The sequence below is a fragment of the Archocentrus centrarchus genome, chromosome 14 (assembly GCF_007364275.1).
Source record: "Archocentrus centrarchus isolate MPI-CPG fArcCen1 chromosome 14, fArcCen1, whole genome shotgun sequence".
Lineage (NCBI taxonomy): Eukaryota > Metazoa > Chordata > Actinopteri > Cichliformes > Cichlidae > Archocentrus > Archocentrus centrarchus.
This window is the reverse complement of record NC_044359.1, coordinates 13,765,041-13,785,139: the sequence shown is the minus strand read 5'-3', so window position 1 is coordinate 13,785,139 and position 20,099 is coordinate 13,765,041. Positions and strand designations below refer to the sequence as shown.

The window sequence follows — 20,099 nt, the reverse complement described above, 5'->3', positions numbered from 1 at the left end:
GATTGCCAGTCCAGCCCTGATCACAGCGTTGCAGCAGCGTGGACTCTCGTGCACACGCACGCTCCCAGCGTAAACTCGGAGAGCGGAAAAAATGATCAAAACACAATAATTTCAGTTAGTTTAGTTAGTTTTTAAACTCACAATACAGTTTTAGTTAGTTATCGTTTTTTCCTTTTAATTGTAGTTTTTATTTATTTCAGTTAACAACAATGTTTTTTAATTTCAGTTTTCGTTATTTCATTCGTTTTCGTTAACTGTAATAACCCTGTTGCAGAGTAACCTGCTAATATAAAATGAGACTGAGGGAGATACATGCATGTGTCACACACAGTATCCAATCAGCAGCTTCAGACTGCGCCATGACTGCGCAGTTACACTCAGAGGTTAGCACCTTTTCTGCCCTCTCTGTGGGATAAACGACATTACTACACGATGGTACATCATCCTGCCCCAGGGTTTACTCCAGTTTTGTGTCAACCTTGCAACAACTAGTTATGTCACCACAGTAAGGTAAGTTACCTTAACAGTACTGATACCATTAGCACAGTGGCGGATGCTGGTCTTTCAAGGAGGGAAGCTCAATTTCGGCCTACATCATAAAATGTGTCGGTTTATTTATTCTACCCTCCGTTCCTTTTCAAGAAAATGATCTGTGACCCTGTCTACCAACAAGGCCTCTTTTCCAGGGACTTGACTAGTGTCTTCTCAATGGCCAGCAGAGGTAGGCGGCTTAAACGGCCTTGGCCCATGGTGTTGTGGGTGTAAGACTTGAGGAGAAGCTCCTCTCTACACCTGCAGATGTAGCTCCAATCGTTGCCACTAATGACAATAGTTTGTACACCTGAGGCATTGCACTGTCCAACTCCGGTCCACAACATTCAAACTGTCTGCCATTATGTGCAGCTTGCTACCTAGCTATCTTGCTAGCTGGGACTGGCGCGAGGCTAGTGTGAAGTGTGTCCGCCTGTGAGTGCTTTGTGACGGTGGAGGGGCTCAGCAGCACCCGCTGGACAGAAACTGCGATAGAAGTAAGAAAGAGTGACAGAAGTCAGTCTCCAAACACAAGCAGCTACAAAAAAACCACCAGAAATAGAAGCTCGATTTGTCGCTAGTCGTTTTTAACAAAGAAAATGACGCTAAGAGGCTTAGGAAAGTCTCCGGTTCAACTCACAACAGAATGAAAATTTAAAAATGCTCCCACGGATGTTTACACCAAAAGATCGCTGATTCGCTCATTTCGCTGTCAATCAACAAGGGATTCAGCCTCAGACAGATCATCCAATCATCACGCAGAAGCTGAGCGTCCGGGCCAGCCGAGGCCAGCCCACTGCCCCATAGACCCCCAGAGACGCTGAGCGTCCGATGGGCGGGACAAAGCCCAGCATTTATCCAATGACTCGTCTCGTTTCGCTGCACTCTTTGCTTTGCTATTGAACTCTGCGGACGCTCAGCGTCCACACTGTTTAAGGTGCCGTTTACACGAGACCGTTTTCATTTTGAAACGGTGTCGTTTTGATGCGTTTCGGCCTTGCGTTTACACGACAACGGTGTCGTTTTGATGCGTTTCGCCCTTCTGTTTACACGACAACAGAGTGAAAACGATGTGTTGCAGAAACGGGGTCCAGAGTGGAGCGGTTCAGAAACGCACCGGCTTGCGTTTTCGTGTAAACACTTGAAAGCGGGGTGATTTGAAAACGCTCGACTCGCACATGCGTACTATGGTTGAGACGGCCAGTTTTTCGCGCACGCGCAGACTGATAAACAGTACTCGCGGATTCACGAGTGCTTCTTATGCTTTTCCTGTGTTTTTACCGTTTTGTAATTCAGCGTTGTGTGCAGCAGCGATCCAACCTCATCATCTGTCCACACAAAACCTCTCACATTGGCCGTTTTGTAAGTAATGAACAATTTGCCGCACTACCTACTGTGTCACTCCACGCATGCGCGTCTTGCGTAAACAAACTGCAAAGCGAAAACCAACGCCAACTTGTGGCCTGGCATGGGAACTACATCGTTTTCATCGTTTCACATGTCCTCGTGTAAACGCGGATCGTTTCTGAAACGCCATCGTGTAAACGAAAGGCTGAAACGCATCAAAACGACACCGTTTCCAGTGAAAACGGCTTCGTGTAAACGGCACCTAAAGCACTGTGAAGCTGCGGGAATGAGTGAGAGGAAAGCCGTGGCGTTACCAGTGATAAGAAGCTGATTCTGAACAAAAGTTGAGCGCGTTGTAGCGCATATTTAGTCAATGAGATGTACGCACAACAGTATATGTTTGATCACTTATTTTTTGACATTTTAGGGGAAGCTGAGCTTCCCTTGCAGTCTTAGAGCAATCGCCTCTGCATTAGCAGCAGTGAAGACCTGAGCCACCATTGTGGAGGTAAAGCCAGAGTTAACTTTAACCAGTATCAACTAAGGAAATGTTCAGCTGTAATTTTGGGGGAAGTTGTTTAAGACATTGAAATGTTGTGTTCCTCACTGCAAACTTAATCAAAATGAACTGTTTATTTAGGTGCATTTGCTGACATGTTGTAGATAAGGAGAAATTTAAGGCTAATTTTTACCGGAGTTATAATCAGGGTTAAAGTGGACCAGAGCATCTTCAGTTAGTGAGTAATCAATCTGAAAGGCAGTTTGATACTTAATACTGTACAGAGGTCAATTTTGTCTCTTTTGCTGACAGCATGGAGATATCAGCTCTGTAACTAGAGCTCTGCTAGCATTATAGAAGGTGAGCAGCATAAACAGAGTGTTTGTAATTGGCGGGTGATTTGAAATGTTTCAAACTGCTCAATAAACTGTGCAGTTTGGACCACAGTGTGTCTGTGAGCTAAAATGTAATAATTGTTATTCAAAGGTTGCATGGAAATACCACGCAGTTTAGTGCAGGCTAAATTAGTTAATTTGAAGTATTGTGGTGACATGTACGGTGATGCAGTGTGTTGGACTAGTGCAGAGCAGGCTGTGGTGTTAATGGCCAACGTTAGCAGGCATCAGTTTAAATTTAAGGACTGGACTGGTACTTAATGCCTGAGTGTTTGAGCTGATCTGTCTGCTTACACCTTGTTGAATTCAGTTATATCCAAAAAGAGCAATAAACCAAAGTGCAGCAGCAGATGTCAGCTGATCAGTGTGTAAAATTCTTCCCATGGTGCATCACTGCTACAACAGATATTAGGTTTACCCAATCTGCCAAACTCATGTTAACCCCAGGACATAGTGTAGGGGTGGCCAACTCCAGGCCTCGAGAGCCAGTGTCCTGCAGGTTTTAGATGTGTCCCTGATCCAACACACCTGAATCAAATGGCTGAATTACCTCCTCAGTATGCACTCAAGTTCTCCAGAGTCCTATTTGATTCAGGTGTGTTGGATCAGGGACACATCTAAAACCTGCAGGACACTGGCTCTCGAGGCCTGGAGTTGGCCACCCCTGACATAGTGTATCTGCTTTTGTTAATGTTTGTCTCTAAGACAGCTGTTAACACTTTTAAATGGTTATAGTTAGAGATTTTTAAATGATTTTGTTTATTTTTATCATTTCTTTATTTATGCTTTCTGTCTTTTATTTTATTTGTATTTTTGTGGCATGCCTACTTCATTGAGCAGTGTCAGTAGACGGGAAACACAGCAGAGAGAGGGGATGATCTGCAGCAAAAGGCCCAAACTGGAATCAAACCTTGGCCAGCGTGACATGTGGTGCATGTACTACCAGGTGAGGCCCAACTGTTTATGGATTTGAGTGTGAAATGTATTAGAATGTAATTTGCTACATGTGCAGTGAGCAGAGTGACAGTGTTGATACCTCTCTGACTTAGGAGGATGTTGGTCCTGTCAGTCCTATTTTCTGACCTGCCAGTGGTTCAGATGGACTTAATCAACTATTTTGCTGTCCTACCAGTCTACCTGTCTGATCAGAAACCAGTCTTGTCAAGGATAAATAGAGGTAAGTGGTTGGACAGTTCAGTGTGTGTTGACTGAAAATTTGTTTAATTCATTTGTGTAAGAACTATAATATTATCATTCTTATTATTACTGCTTTATTTTATTTTGTTATTCTGGCTGCAGAGAGGATCCTGCAATTCCACAGCAAACACCTGATGACTAACCGGGGTACTCAAGCGGAACTGGTGACACTACAATTACATACTTTTCCCAAAGAATGTCTAAATGCAAAACCTATTTATATTTCAACAATGTCTTTGTTTGTAATGGGCTTTATATGTTATTTTCTCTGTAATTAACCACGGGCAGTTGGTTGTAAAATCTTAGCCACTGGTGTTCTATTTTTTCTGGGTGAAGTTCTGGCAACAACAGCTGCCACTGTTTGAATGTAATGTTGATTTTTACAATTAAATACTGTTATGTATCACACAGTTGTATTCTGTTTTTCATCGACTGTAATTAGGTTTAAGGTATATCATTTGTATTTGGAATTATTTATCGTAAATGGTTTTAAATTGTCACCGTATTTTATACAGTAAAATATAGGCAACCATAGCGGCCAGTATTTTACCATGAACCCGGTTTACAGTATTTTGCCGTGGACCCGGTTTACGGTATTTTACTGTAAACCCGGTTTACGGTATTTTACCGTGGACCTGTTTACGGCATTGTACTGTGGACCTGTTTACAGTATTTTGCTCTGCTCCCTTTCACGGCTTTGTACCCTGGACCCGTTTAGGGTATTTTTCCTTGCACTTGTTTACAACAATGTACCCTGAACCTTTTTATGGTGTTTTACCGTGAACCCGTTTACGGTAAAATACTGGCAGCTGTGGTTGCCAGTACTTTTCCGTGAACCTGTTTACGGTAAAATACTGGCAGCTGTGGTTGCCAGTACTTTACCATGAATCTGTTTACAGTATTTACCGTAGAGCAGTTTACAGTTAAGTACTGGCAACCACAGCTGCCAGTATTTTACCGTAAATTCAACGGATTTTTTTTTACAGTGTAATATTTGCTTGAGGCACTTAAATCAGTTATATCTGAGCTGGGCCTTTGATGGAAAAAAAAAAGCTAAATAAACCACCAGATACATATTTTAGATAAACAAACTTCATGAAGACTTTAATATCTCTTTAAAACCCTTAACACAGATATCTAGTCCATCTTAATAAACCTCTTTTGGTTTTGGTCAAGACAGGTGATCTAAAGCTCTCACAGAGTTACTCTTGAAAACATGCTTAAGACAATATACATGTTTGGTTATTAATTAATGCACAGTCATCGGCTGCATCAGCTCTCTGTTTCCATGACCTAAGTTTGTAAATTTCTGCTTATCAAAAATATAACTGATGCTTGCACTATTGCCCAGGAAGAACAAATATTGTGAATCTTCCTTCCTTTTGGTGTATTTCAATTATTATTTTTTAAAGTTCTGTAACTTTGGCACTTTCGCTGATTCGCTCATTTCGCTGTCAATCAACAAGGGATTCAGCCTCAGACAGATCATCCAATCATCACGCAGAAGCTGAGCGTCCGGGCCAGCCGAGGCCAGCCCACTGCCCCATAGACCCCCAGAGACGCTGAGCGTCCGATGGGCGGGACAAAGCCCAGCATTTATCCAATGACTCGTCTCGTTTCGCTGCACTCTTTGCTTTGCTATTGAACTCTGCGGACGCTCAGCGTCCACACTGTTTAAGGTGCCGTTTACACGAGACCGTTTTCATTTTGAAACGGTGTCGTTTTGATGCGTTTCGGCCTTGCGTTTACACGACAACGGTGTCGTTTTGATGCGTTTCGCCCTTCTGTTTACACGACAACAGAGTGAAAACGATGTGTTTCAGAAACGGGGTCCAGAGTGGAGCGTTTCAGAAACGCACCGGCTTGCGTTTTCGTGTAAACACTTGAAAGCGGGGTGATTTGAAAACGCTCGACTCGCACATGCGTACTATGGTTGAGACGGCCAGTTTTTCGCGCACGCGCAGACTGATAAACAGTACTCGCGGATTCACGAGTGCTTCTTATGCTTTTCCTGTGTTTTTACCGTTTTGTAATTCAGCGTTGTGTGCAGCAGCGATCCAACCTCATCATCTGTCCACACAAAACCTCTCACATTGGCCGTTTTGTAAGTAATGAACAATTTGCCGCACTACCTACTGTGTCACTCCACGCATGCGCGTCTTGCGTAAACAAACTGCAAAGAGAAAACCAACGCCAACTTGTGGCCTGGCATGGGAACTACATCGTTTTCATCGTTTCACATGTCCTCGTGTAAACGCGGATCGTTTCTGAAACGCCATCGTGTAAACGAAAGGCTGAAACGCATCAAAACGACACCGTTTCCAGTGAAAACGGCTTCGTGTAAACGGCACCTAAAGCACTGTGAAGCTGCGGGAATGAGTGAGAGGAAAGCCGTGTCGTTACCAGTGATAAGAAGCTGATTCTGAACAAAAGTTGAGCGCGTTGTAGCGCATATTTAGTCAATGACATGTACGCACAACAGTATATGTTTGATCACTTATTTTTGACATTTTAGGGGAAGCTGAGCTTCCCTTGCAGTCTTAGAGCAATCGCCTCTGCATTAGCAGCAGTGAAGACCTGAGCCACCATTGTGGAGGTAAAGCCAGAGTTAACTTTAACCAGTATCAACTAAGGAAATGTTCAGCTGTAATTTTGGGGGAAGTTGTTTAAGACATTGAAATGTTGTGTTCCTCACTGCAAACTTAATCAAAATTAACTGTTTATTTAGGTGCATTTGCTGACATGTTGTAGATAAGGAGAAATTTAAGGCTAATTTTTACCGGAGTTATAATCAGGGTTAAAGTGGACCAGAGCATCTTCAGTTAGTGAGTAATCAATCTGAAAGGCAGTTTGATACTTAATACTGTACAGAGGTCAATTTTGTCTCTTTTGCTGACAGCATGGAGATATCAGCTCTGTAACTAGAGCTCTGCTAGCATTATAGAAGGTGAGCAGCATAAACAGAGTGTTTGTAATTGGCGGGTGATTTGAAATGTTTCAAACTGCTCAATAAACTGTGCAGTTTGGACCACAGTGTGTCTGTGAGCTAAAATGTAATAATTGTTATTCAAAGGTTGCATGGAAATACCACGCAGTTTAGTGCAGGCTAAATTAGTTAATTTGAAGTATTGTGGTGACATGTACGGTGATGCAGTGTGTTGGACTAGTGCAGAGCAGGCTGTGGTGTTAATGGCCAACGTTAGCAGGCATCAGTTTAAATTTAAGGACTGGACTGGTACTTAATGCCTGAGTGTTTGAGCTGATCTGTCTGCTTACACCTTGTTGAATTCAGTTATATCCAAAAAGAGCAATAAACCAAAGTGCAGCAGCAGATGTCAGCTGATCAGTGTGTAAAATTCTTCCCATGGTGCATCACTGCTACAACAGATATTAGGTTTACCCAATCTGCCAAACTCATGTTAACCCCAGGACATAGTGTAGGGGTGGCCAACTCCAGGCCTCGAGAGCCAGTGTCCTGCAGGTTTTAGATGTGTCCATGATCCAACACACCTGAATCAAATGGCTGAATTACCTCCTCAGTATGCACTCAAGTTCTCCAGAGTCCTATTTGATTCAGGTGTGTTGGATCAGGGACACATCTAAAACCTGCAGGACACTGGCTCTCGAGGCCTGGAGTTGGCCACCCCTGACATAGTGTATCTGCTTTTGTTAATGTTTGTCTCTAAGACAGCTGTTAACACTTTTAAATGGTTATAGTTAGAGATTTTTAAATGATTTTGTTTATTTTTATCATTTCTTTATTTATGCTTTCTGTCTTTTATTTTATTTGTATTTTTGTGGCATGCCTACTTCATTGAGCAGTGTCAGTAGACGGGAAACACAGCAGAGAGAGGGGATGATCTGCAGCAAAAGGCCCAAACTGGAATCAAACCTTGGCCAGCGTGACATGTGGTGCATGTACTACCAGGTGAGGCCCAACTGTTTATGGATTTGAGTGTGAAATGTATTAGAATGTAATTTGCTACATGTGCAGTGAGCAGAGTGACAGTGTTGATACCTCTCTGACTTAGGAGGATGTTGGTCCTGTCAGTCCTATTTTCTGACCTGCCAGTGGTTCAGATGGACTTAATCAACTATTTTGCTGTCCTACCAGTCTACCTGTCTGATCAGAAACCAGTCTTGTCAAGGATAAATAGAGGTAAGTGGTTGGACAGTTCAGTGTGTGTTGACTGAAAATTTGTTTAATTCATTTGTGTAAGAACTATAATATTATCATTCTTATTATTACTGCTTTATTTTATTTTGTTATTCTGGCTGCAGAGAGGATCCTGCAATTCCACAGCAAACACCTGATGACTAACCGGGGTACTCAAGCGGAACTGGTGACACTACAATTACATACTTTTCCCAAAGAATGTCTAAATGCAAAACCTATTTATATTTCAACAATGTCTTTGTTTGTAATGGGCTTTATATGTTATTTTCTCTGTAATTAACCACGGGCAGTTGGTTGTAAAATCTTAGCCACTGGTGTTCTATTTTTTTCTGGGTGAAGTTCTGGCAACAACAGCTGCCACTGTTTGAATGTAATGTTGATTTTTACAATTAAATACTGTTATGTATCACACAGTTGTATTCTGTTTTTCATCGACTGTAATTAGGTTTAAGGTATATCATTTGTATTTGGAATTATTTATCGTAAATGGTTTTAAATTGTCACCGTATTTTATACAGTAAAATATAGGCAACCATAGCGGCCAGTATTTTACCATGAACCCGGTTTACAGTATTTTGCCGTGGACCCGGTTTACGGTATTTTACTGTAAACCCGGTTTACGGTATTTTACCGTGGACCTGTTTACGGCATTGTACTGTGGACCTGTTTACAGTATTTTGCTCTGCTCCCTTTCACGGCTTTGTACCCTGGACCCGTTTAGGGTATTTTTCCTTGCACTTGTTTACAACAATGTACCCTGAACCTTTTTATGGTGTTTTACCGTGAACCCGTTTACGGTAAAATACTGGCAGCTGTGGTTGCCAGTACTTTTCCGTGAACCTGTTTACGGTAAAATACTGGCAGCTGTGGTTGCCAGTACTTTACCATGAATCTGTTTACAGTATTTACCGTAGAGCAGTTTACAGTTAAGTACTGGCAACCACAGCTGCCAGTATTTTACCGTAAATTCAACGGATTTTTTTTTACAGTGTAATATTTGCTTGAGGCACTTAAATCAGTTATATCTGAGCTGGGCCTTTGATGGAAAAAAAAAAGCTAAATAAACCACCAGATACATATTTTAGATAAACAAACTTCATGAAGACTTTAATATCTCTTTAAAACCCTTAACACAGATATCTAGTCCATCTTAATAAACCTCTTTTGGTTTTGGTCAAGACAGGTGATCTAAAGCTCTCACAGAGTTACTCTTGAAAACATGCTTAAGACAATATACATGTTTGGTTATTAATTAATGCACAGTCATCGGCTGCATCAGCTCTCTGTTTCCATGACCTAAGTTTGTAAATTTCTGCTTATCAAAAATATAACTGATGCTTGCACTATTGCCCAGGAAGAACAAATATTGTGAATCTTCCTTCCTTTTGGTGTATTTCAATTATTATTTTTTAAAGTTCTGTAACTTTGGCACTTTCCAAATTAGATCAAGGCTTTTAAAAGAAACAATGAGACCGAGTGCAAACGATACATTGACTGTATACATTGCATACATTGACATTTCCCCTGCTCAGTTCCGTCTTGAGATTCTGGTGAGAGATTGAAGGTGTAGTGAGCCTGAGTGATCCCACTCAACAGTACAGCAATAGGAGCTGGAACCACACGCCTCATCTCAGCTCAGCATCATCCACAGCTCAATAAGGCAGATTACGAAGGAGTGGTGGTTCCACAATATGTAAAAACTGATTTGACTGAAAAAGATTATGTGGTTTTCCTATTGTCTCTAAATCCCGCAAATCCAATAATTACTTGAATACAATACTACATATGCCTGTGTATCTTGTGTTCACTGACGTGTTCCTTCACGGTGATAAACACAATCATTGTAATTTATTCCTACAACCTCTAGACTGTCCTGATTAACACCCACTGCAGCACCTGAAACAATGTCCCCTGTGTAGAAGTGTCTGTAAACTCAATTGGTCTACTTTTGGTAGATTACATTACCTTATATCCAAAAAGACTCTCATTCACTATATACTCAAGAAGTTAGTTGTGATATGAATAAACGCTATCAAACTGAATTAATTCACTTTAAGGTAGAGCCCTCCATTATTAAGCACGTCCTGTGAGAATTTCCCCTTCATAGCAAGGAACTGTACTGCCACTGTGAGTGTACTGCTATCTGTCTATTGCCCTTTGTGTAGGTTTTATACATGCAATCTTGACTAATATGTAATAAATTACAGTAACTTGAAGTTTTAGGAAAACTGTTCAGCTCATTTATCAGCATTCATTGCAATGTATTCTATTTATGTGTGCATTATATTTATATATATATATATATATATATATATATATATATATATATATATATATATATATATATATATATAAATAAAAGCAAAGACTGGTGGCATTATTGTCTTGATAGACAGACATATGAAAATAGGCCAGATCACCTTTTTCGTAGTTTCCAGTTAAAGTAGGTGTAACCACAACCACACGGTGCCATTATGAATGACACACAGACCCACACAAACGCATGCACACATGCACACACATGCACACACAAAGTGAAATCAATACGTAACACTATATTGCAGCTGGTAATCAAATGTCAAAATTGATGGTAAAACTGCATGCGCGAGTCTTTGGTGCGGGTCTACCCTTGAACCCACAGGCCTCAGTGAAGTTAAAAGTGCTTTTTTTTTTTCTTCATATCTTCCAATTCAAAAAAAAAAAAACACCACCAGAATAGCATAACTGTGTTTTGAAACACCAGTTTATTAATGCTCATCTAATATTCACTTACACACATTCTATGTGTTGATTTAAAACTTGATTTCTTATTTGTAACATGAACTGCGGTGGTTTACATAATCCTGTTTAAAGTAAGCATTTTATATGAACATTTGTGTTTCATCACAACCGTTACACAGAGACGGGACAGTTCTTACACATACATTAAAAAAAAACATTGCATTTTCTCTTCAACAGCAGAAAGGTATGTAAAACCACAGCTGTTTCTATACATGCACGCACAAAAACCCCTGTCCAATTCGCTGGAAATGAGCTAAGATGAGCTGATTGTCAGCAAAGATTAAATTAAACATGCTGACTGCTTGATAAAATTAATATAACAAATGAACTCGTTTGGTAAAACAGGTGGTAGTTTGTGAAAAATTGTTTGTAGATTTGCTTATGCTGCATATGGACAAGGACACTAAATTTTGCACTGCAATTCTGATTTGTGCAACATTTTTATTTTTATCAGAAAGGATTACAGATAGTGCTCTGGGCTGTACAGAAGACTTCAGCTAAAGCAAGAAGCTCACTTTAGCAGCAAATATAGCAGAAGTGCAGCAGTAATGTAAGACCAGCTCCCTTAAAACAGAAATATCTTTAAATATTCAGTAAAGATTATGTAAACTTTTGTCTGTGTGTTGTAACATATTTATTTGACAGACCATTAAAGGTGCTGCATGTCAGCATACATTTTTTCAGTCTATATTTTTGAAAGCAGTTTCCTCTGACAGGAAACCACCAAAACTCTGAAAGCGATACCAGATATCACAACACCTCCTGTTATGGACACGTAATATTTCAGCTGCTCTTGTTAAAAGAGTATGGATTCTTTACTATAAACAACTGACAGACTTGTCCAAATGAGGAGAGTCAGAGAAAATTGATCATATCTGTGAGAGCTTGAAAACATGAGAATTTTCTTTGGTTTTCTTCAGTCACATTTTGGTTTACAACATCAACTGTCTTTGACTTGAAGCTATTACGTTTACAACACATCCATCAGATAATGCCTGTAACATATGGGACACCCATAGAAACCTAAAACATGTTAACACAGACTTGGACTCATCTTTACCTCGTCTTGTCTGAGGCAGCTAATAAAAAAGAAAAACATTTCAAACTGTGAATGCGTTATTATATCAGTCATGTTGTTATTGATATCAGTCATATAGTCATACTTGAGACAGTGACACATTGACAGGAAAGAACACCGCCCCCCCCCCCCCCCCCCCCCCCTCCCCCTTACATAAACACACACACACACACACACACACACACACACACACACACACACACACACCAAGAAGCACAGTATTTCCATGAAGAAGCAGGTTTAACATCCTGTTTCAGTGCGCCATGATGCTGAGAAGATCACTTGTACTTCTTTCTCTCATTGGACATGTTTTTGCCAAAAAACCTCCTGGTAAGAGCATTTAAAGATGATCTATTAAAAACGTTTTTAATTATTATTATTATAGGAAATTTACAGTATTGGTAGGAACAGTTTTTTTTACCTGTGTAGAAGTGTCTGAAAAGTCAGTTGGTCTACTTTTGGTAAATCATATTACTTTATATCCCAAAAGACTCTTATTCACTATATATTTAAGAAGATAGCTGTGCCTTGAGATATGAATAACTGCTATCAAATTGAATTAAATTCAGTTTAAGGCAGAGCCTTCGTTTATTAAGCATGTTCTGTGAGAATTCCCCTTCTTAGCATGTGACTGCACTGCCATTTCCTTATGTGAGTGTACTGCTGTCTGTCTTTTGCCCCTTGTGTAGGTTTTATATGTCAAACCACCATTTTGGGTTTTATTTTCTATTGATCTCAACTCTCCCGTGTTTTCGACAGATGTGGATTGCTTGGTGGTGAATCTGAATTATGTTTCCTGTACATGGAATAAGACCGGGACTCCGGAGGTCAACTACACCTTCTACAGCAAGTGCGTAGTTGTTAATAACAGCACTAACAAACCTTTGTAATGTGTTCTGAAATTAATCCGATTGGAAATAAATGTTGCACTCGAGTGAAGGATGTCATAAAAATCTTTCTATTTTACTCACATTCTTAATGATCCAGTAAATTTTCTGACTTTTTTGAACTAGAACCCCAGTTCCATTGCGAGGCTGTGTAATACGTAAATAAAAACAGAATGCAATGATTTGGAAATCCCATAAGTCCATATTTCATCCACAATATCAAATGTTTAAACTGACAAAATGTACCATTTTAAGAAAAATGTTAGCTAACTTTGAATTTGATGGCAGAAATCACAACTCAAAAATATTTGGAATAGGGGCAACAAAAAGCTGGAAAAGTAGGAACGAGGAGAAGCGGAAAACTGTTCCGTAGTCAGTGAAATCAAAATTTGAAATTATTTTTGACAAACATGGACCCGCATCCTCTGGACTAATGAGGCGAGGGACCATCCGGCTTGCTATCAGTGCTAAGTTTGAAAGCCTGCATCTCTGATGGTGTGGAGGTGCATTAGTGCCTACGGAATTGGCAGGTTACACATCTGTAAGGACACCATCAATGCTGAAAGGTACACACAGGTTTTAGAGCAACATATGCTCCCATCCAGATAATGTCGTTTTCAGGGAAGGCCTTGCATTTTAGCAAGACAATGTTAAACTTCATACTGCATCTATTACAACAGCTTCACAGTTGAGGAGTCCAGGTGTTTAACTCACCTCCCTACACTCCAGACCTTTCACCAGCTGAAAACATCTGGTGCATCTTGAAATGAAAAACATGATAAAGAATCAACTAGGATCAACTAGAATCCTATGGGACAACATTCCTCTTTTACTAGTCCAGCAACCATTGTTAAAAGAAGCAGGGATGATAAACAGTGATAAAATGGCCCTGTCCAAACTTTTTTGAGACACGTCACTGCCATCCAATTTCAAAATGAACTTTTTTTTTTCATGTTTTCTATGTTCTGTTGTGAATAAAATACAAGTTTATAAGAGCTGCAAACCATTGCATTCTGTATTTATTTACAGTTTACATTTTACACAGCATCCCAGCTTTTCTTGGAGCTGGGTTTGTAACATGCCCTCAATCTTCGGAATGTTACAAAAATGTATTTAAGTGTAGATGGTAGATGACCACAGAAACACAGGCAATCACAACCCAAATATATTTTTTCAGGATTTTGCATCATAAACATATTGATCATGATATGTTTATGATCAATGATATGTTTATGATGCAAACATATCATTGATCATGATAGCAATAAAGTCATTTTTGCATTTGCACCTGGACAAAAACTTTACTTTTTGTTCACTTACTGGACACACACACAACAAAGAAAATGCAAAGACTGGTATAGTTTCTTACTGCTTTCCATATAGCTGATTGTTGGTTCATTTTATGTTACCACCAAGTAAACAGCATTGAACTTGAGATTATCTTTTATTTCAGTGAATCGTGATCATATTGATAATACATATATGGCTGCTTTGTTTGAATGGATATTTTGTTATTTCTCGACAGCTTCACCAGTGAACAACAAAAAATCTGTAACGACTATTTGTTGAAGAACAATGTGAAGATTGGATGTAACCGACCGATTGGAGAAAGATTCAATAGATTTTTCACTCAACTGGTCCATGGCAAGGATGTATTTAATCACCAGCATTATCTTAAACAGCAAGGTAGGCATATACCCTGGCATGGAACATAATTGTGGGTTTAAAATAATAAATCAATTAATGAAGGTAAAATGATCACAACAGGGATATTTTTTTACACTTACACTGTAACTTAAGTCTAAAATCTTCTCCAAGAAAGGAAAATCCCTGTTAGTGTTCTGACACATGTTGTCTCACGTCTGTATCGTCTCCAGTCAAGTTAAATCCACCGAACAACCTGACTGTCCTGAATGGATCGGATTCTAACCTGTGGTTTTACTGGAACCACACTTCTCCTGCTCCCTTACGCTGTGTCGAGAGTGAGGTCCGCTTCAGGACAAACAACAATAACTGGGAGGTCAGCAAGTTTACCAAACAAAATGAAAACAAAAGTTTTAAAACATCCTTCTTTTTAATTCATTGCTTTTTGTCTCTCTTATTCTATTCTTATGTTTTCTCAACTCCATCTTCTTTTCCAGCATTCTAAAGTTAGCTTCAAGACACAGAACTACAGCATCAACTTGCCCTCAAACAGTTCCCGATATGAGCTGCAAGTGCGGAACAGAATAGGCTACGGCTGTGGAGCGTCTCGATTCTGGAGTGACTGGAGTGAGCCTGTGGTCTGGGGATCCCATGATACCACAGGTAAAACTGCACAAGCGTAAAAATTCAATATGTCATGAAGAAAAGATGTACTTAATCTGTACGTCCACCACAAAATGTGCCTACACACATCCAGTAACAGGTTGTTTTTTCCAAGACATCTTGGAATCATTGGGTAGGAAACTGGCATGGACACTTAAAGGATGTAAACTGGCTTTGCATCAGTAATAATCCCCTAGAATGTTTAAACATGGTAAGTATTTTGTTTGGATGCACAGTGTGACATATTTTCCATACAGGTTTCAAAAATATGCATTTTTGAACATAACTTTAGAATGATTTCACTCACTGATGAACCCAAACATACTTGGTTAAAATTCAAAAGCAGCTCTATGCTGTTACACTGTGCGTGCACTAAAATGTCGAGGTAAAAGATCATCCAGATAACATCTCTCTTTTTCTTTCTCGCAGGCTCCAGTGATACAATGACTGTGTGGACACCAGTGCTGTATGTGGTGGGTGCCATCACCCTTATCCTATTGATCATGATGTTACTGCACCATGAAAGGTGGGTTCTTCCATAAATCAGATGGATCTATGACCAGATCACAGGTCCAGCCTGTGTGAGATGTGATTTAGTGACAGCCATGGATCATAATTGCAATGTACTGCTGCACAAAAACCTATGAATGAATTCTTCACTTACTGTATCAGTACTTTACATGTTTGTTATATGGCCACCTTGAAAGACTAGCTTAAATTACTAATGACATCTTATTACGGGGGGGAAAGAAATGCATGATGTCTTGTATTTTCACCAAAAATAACTTTTAAATGAGATATATTCATGTAAAAAAACAAACAAATATGTTTTTATTCATACTATCACTGATTCAGTTTAGACATCAAACCACTGTCCATCATACATTATACCTTATATAGTGGTAACCTGTGTTCATGACCTTGAAAAGTGTTTGCACAACTTTTTTAGAAATGCTGCCTAGTGGCACAACTTCAGGGCATGGAGTAATTACCAAAACTGCCACAAAATTAAATACCTTTTGCACTTAGGGGTGACCTTGTCAAAACCTTCTTTAGATATTATGGCTACAAAGCCACTCTGAGAATGGCTGAATTATTTTTTTACTAATTTGCATTTGGAGCAAGAGGCACATCAACAATGTGGCTTGAACTTACAGGGGAGAGACATTTGAATTAGAGATATGGACTGGGTCGGGCAGGGACGAAAAGGACTTTCTGTGAGGGGTGAGGCTGGATTGGTGTAATTGTATGGCTAACTGGTAAAATGGTCCTCTGTCAGGGTGATGGCTATCCCTGAGATCAGAGGAATGTGACACTGAACCCACTCCCAATATTTAGGATGGGAGTTCCTCCACAAACTGTTCCAGAAACACCAGTGGAGTCACCCTGTTATTGCCACTGGTACGCCTGTTCTTTCAGTTGGGACCCAAACTCGTGCCCTACAACCTCTGTTGGTGGTATTCTGGTGAATAGACCAGTGGACTGCCAGCACATATCTTACAGAGAAATGTGGCTTATCACCTAAAGACATACATGTGCCTTTCTGCCTGGGCATTAAGAACCCCAGATGATACTGGCTGGCCTCTGCTTGGTCCCAGTGCATCACTGCCACCATATCCGACCCAGACATCTTTGCTGAGGTCCTCATTCAAGTGCCAGTGAAGCAGCCAGTAACAACTCCCAGTAACTCTTTGTTATGCAGCTATGTCCTAACCAAGTCCTGCTAGCACAGTGAGGAATCTCATGTTTTTTTATCACTATTCAACCAACAGTGTTCCTCTTCCGTCATTTTATCTTTTATTATATGTGTCTTGGTTGTTTTTACTTCCTGACATTTTCCATGTTTCACCTGAGCCAAGAGCCAGTCTGCTTTTTTAGTATACAGCCCTCACATTAATATTTCCTCGTTGTTACTATAACACCAGTAGTCAGAGTCTCCAGCTTATTTCCCTAATGTATTCTTTTCCCTGTTCTTGTGTTTTGTCCCAGCCTGCTCATTGGCCTTTTAAGCTGTTGTCGTCTGTTTTCTTTGCTCTTTGCCTGAGTTGTTTGTTCCACTTATTGTCAATCCATGTACAAAGTCTGAAGTATGACTGCAAACATGTAGGTCTTTGGCTTTTACCAGATGTCCTGCATCATTCATTTGGATCCTGACCCTGATATTCAGCCACACTCAACTATAGTACTGAAGAGTTACAGTGAACAAAGTGGATCACAGGTGTTCTTAAAGTGATTAAGTGTCCATACCTCCCATACAGGATCAGAATCATCCTCATCCCTGCTGTTCCCAAGCCATCCCTGTTCCTACAAGACATCGAGGTTAGTATCATCAAGAGGCCTGTCTTCTCCCTGAAATTCCTATTCACACAATAGTTTGGCAAGTAAAACCTAGAAAAACTACTTAAGATACTGAAAGAATTAAATGAGGAATAACACACATGTGTTAGTGCCCATGTAAGACAGTACTTGGGTATAATAATGCTTTGATGGGAATGATAATATCAGGATTCATGACAGTCCATTCAGTAGTTGTCTCATTGATTAGACTACAGTGGCACTAAAGAAATGAGCACCAAGCATTAGTTCACGTCTTCTGGGACTCTTGAATGTCTGTAGTTGTCCTAGCAATCACTTTAACACTTGTTTAGGTCTCCGGATCAAGATGTGGACCAATAGACTGACAACGGTGTCACTTAATGGAAAAAAATAAAAAATACTCAGGTGCTTAGATTATTTAAGGCGTACGGCTCTGGGGAAGCAATTACCCATTAAACAAATTCGACTCCAGAATCCAGTTTTGTGCATTTAGTTGTTGTCTGTGTAATCAATGCGACATTTTTCTTTTTTAAGGACTGGTTTCAGTTTCCCAAAGGCCTGAAAGAGAGTTTTAAAGCAAACTACAATGAGGACGCCTGTCCTGTGTCTGAGTACAACCACGTCTCCCAGGCAGACGGCGTGAAGTCTGACGGCTCTACCTCCTCTGTCACCACCGACCAAACCGACTGCTCTGTCTCCATCGATGTGAATGATCCAGAAGATCTGTCCATCCCCTTGTCCTCTTTCAGCTCCCCAGTTTCATCTGAGGAAGTGCAGAAGGTTTCTAATTAAGCAGCACCTGAACCAAGACTAGGTTTGTCTGAGCTAAACTATCAGGGCTTTGTTATACTGATACATCTGCTTGATGGCATTGATTAGATTATGGATAAATAAGTATGTGTAAATTAATAGTTTACAACACTGCCCATTGAAATAAACCCTACACTGTAAAAAAAAGTACGTAAAAATGACAGTGGAAAACTGTGAAATGGCAACAGTAATAGACCAGAAAATCAAAAACGGTGTATTTCTGTAGCAGAAACATGTGATTACCGTAAATCAAAAAACAATACCTAACTGTAATTTCCACTGCGATAATGTGTTGAAATGACAGTGAAAATCTTTTTCCTGCACTGCAAAAAATGTTTATAAAAAATACAGTGGAAAACTGCCAAATGGCAACAGTAATAGACCGTGCAATTGAAAAGGGTGTATCTCTGTGGCAGAAACATGTGATTACCGTAAATCCAAAAACAATACATAACTGTAATTTTCACTTTGATAATATGTTGAAATCACACATTTTCACTGTGAAAATCTTTTTTCCTACATTGCAAAAAAGTCTGTAAAAAATACAGTGGAAAACAGCCAAATGGCAACAGTAATAGACCGTAAAATCGAAAAGGGTGTATCTCCGTCGCAGAAACATTTAATCACCATAAATCAAGAACCAAGATATAACTGTCAAAATATGCTGAAATCACACATTTTTACTGTGAAAATCTTTCTTTTCTGTAAAATTTCTATAAAAATGACACACTCATACCATAAAAATAATTTCTGTCTGAATTATACATATTGCTGAATTGTACATTTAAATGTATTTCCCAGGTTGACTGAAATTTAATCAGGAACTATTTGAAATAATAGTTTGTTTTTTCAGAAAAGGAAATGCAAAACATTGTATTGTTTTATTATTCTGTGTATCAACTGCGTCTGAACTGTAAACTGAATAACTGGATTTAGATTTCATCATACAAATTTTCTTTTCATGCACCTCGTGAGTGGTCCCAAAATATTCAGCTTATTGCAGAGCAGGGTTATAATAGTTTTGGATTTTACATTATTGTTTAGTTTCAGTTAGTTTTTACTTTTTTTTTCTCTAATTCAGTTAGTTTTAATTAGTTTTCAGAGCGGTTTTGCTCGTTTTTATTAGTTTTTATTTTAGGTTTAATGCTTAGTTTTAGTTTAGTTTTGTTAGTTTCAGTATTAGTTTTAGTATTTTCATACTTTGTCAGGTGCAAGATTCAATGCGCAAAAGTGACTATTGTGTAATAAAAACTCAAGATACCATAAAGAAATATATTCAACAACCAACTGTTCACAGACAGCAGCACTACATGCTAAATGTGTAATAATTAGGACACACATGAACATCAACAGGGAGAGACAAATAAAATATGAACTCCCAAACTCAATAAATTCTACAATAAACTCCCAATAAACTCCAGTGTCAGTGCAGTAGATTAACAACAGCTACATGTGGTGTTCGACAAAAACAAACTCTTTGAAGGAGTCAAAGGTCAAATCCAGCTGCATCCTGATGTTCTCACCACCCGAAGCTTCTTCTGTTTTGGAGCTAGCTTGGTTAGATGCTCGCTAATTAGCACTAGAACTACCAGACTCCTGCCAAATGGCAGTTATACCTTTAAATCCCAAGGTGCTGCCAAATGGCAGCTGTGAATTGTGTCATGCAAATGAGGCCAGCACAACTAGACACTAGACGACCCCCTTTCATTTGTAAATGCAGCCATTACCTGCCAGATCTGGAGGTTCAAGCACAGACCTTAGGGGGAGGGGTATG

The 20,099-nt window shown here is 39.6% G+C and overlaps 1 protein-coding gene and 2 long non-coding RNA genes across 5 annotated transcripts; all 3 read left to right on the top strand.

Annotated features, from left to right (window-relative positions):
* The first annotated feature begins 382 nt into the window (after positions 1-382).
* LOC115792582 (uncharacterized) lies at positions 383-4,271 on the top strand. 2 transcript variants are annotated; one of them, XR_004021048.1, is made up of 4 exons: positions 383-510; positions 3,613-3,718; positions 3,822-3,949; positions 4,072-4,271. It is a non-coding gene; the product is annotated as an uncharacterized LOC115792582 (long non-coding RNA). The 2 variants fall into 2 exon arrangements; XR_004021049.1 differs by lacking the exon at positions 383-510 and adding an exon at positions 2,156-2,386.
* A 2,217-nt stretch (positions 4,272-6,488) lies between these two features.
* Positions 6,489-8,557, top strand: LOC115792646 (uncharacterized). Of its 2 annotated transcripts, XR_004021053.1 has the most exons (4): positions 6,489-6,565; positions 7,792-7,897; positions 8,001-8,128; positions 8,251-8,557. It is a non-coding gene; the product is annotated as an uncharacterized LOC115792646 (long non-coding RNA). The 2 variants fall into 2 exon arrangements; XR_004021052.1 differs by lacking the exon at positions 6,489-6,565 and having other exon boundaries at positions 7,678-7,897.
* A 3,638-nt stretch (positions 8,558-12,195) lies between these two features.
* On the top strand, positions 12,196-19,437 carry LOC115792360 (cytokine receptor common subunit gamma-like). The gene is made up of 8 exons (XM_030746858.1): positions 12,196-12,335; positions 12,765-12,855; positions 14,418-14,578; positions 14,770-14,912; positions 15,034-15,199; positions 15,629-15,725; positions 17,458-17,518; positions 18,050-19,437. Exons 1-8 carry the CDS (start codon positions 12,269-12,271, stop codon positions 18,305-18,307), a joined length of 1,044 nt encoding a protein of 347 aa, XP_030602718.1. The 5' UTR covers positions 12,196-12,268; the 3' UTR covers positions 18,308-19,437.
* Positions 19,438-20,099: the final 662 nt, after the last annotated feature.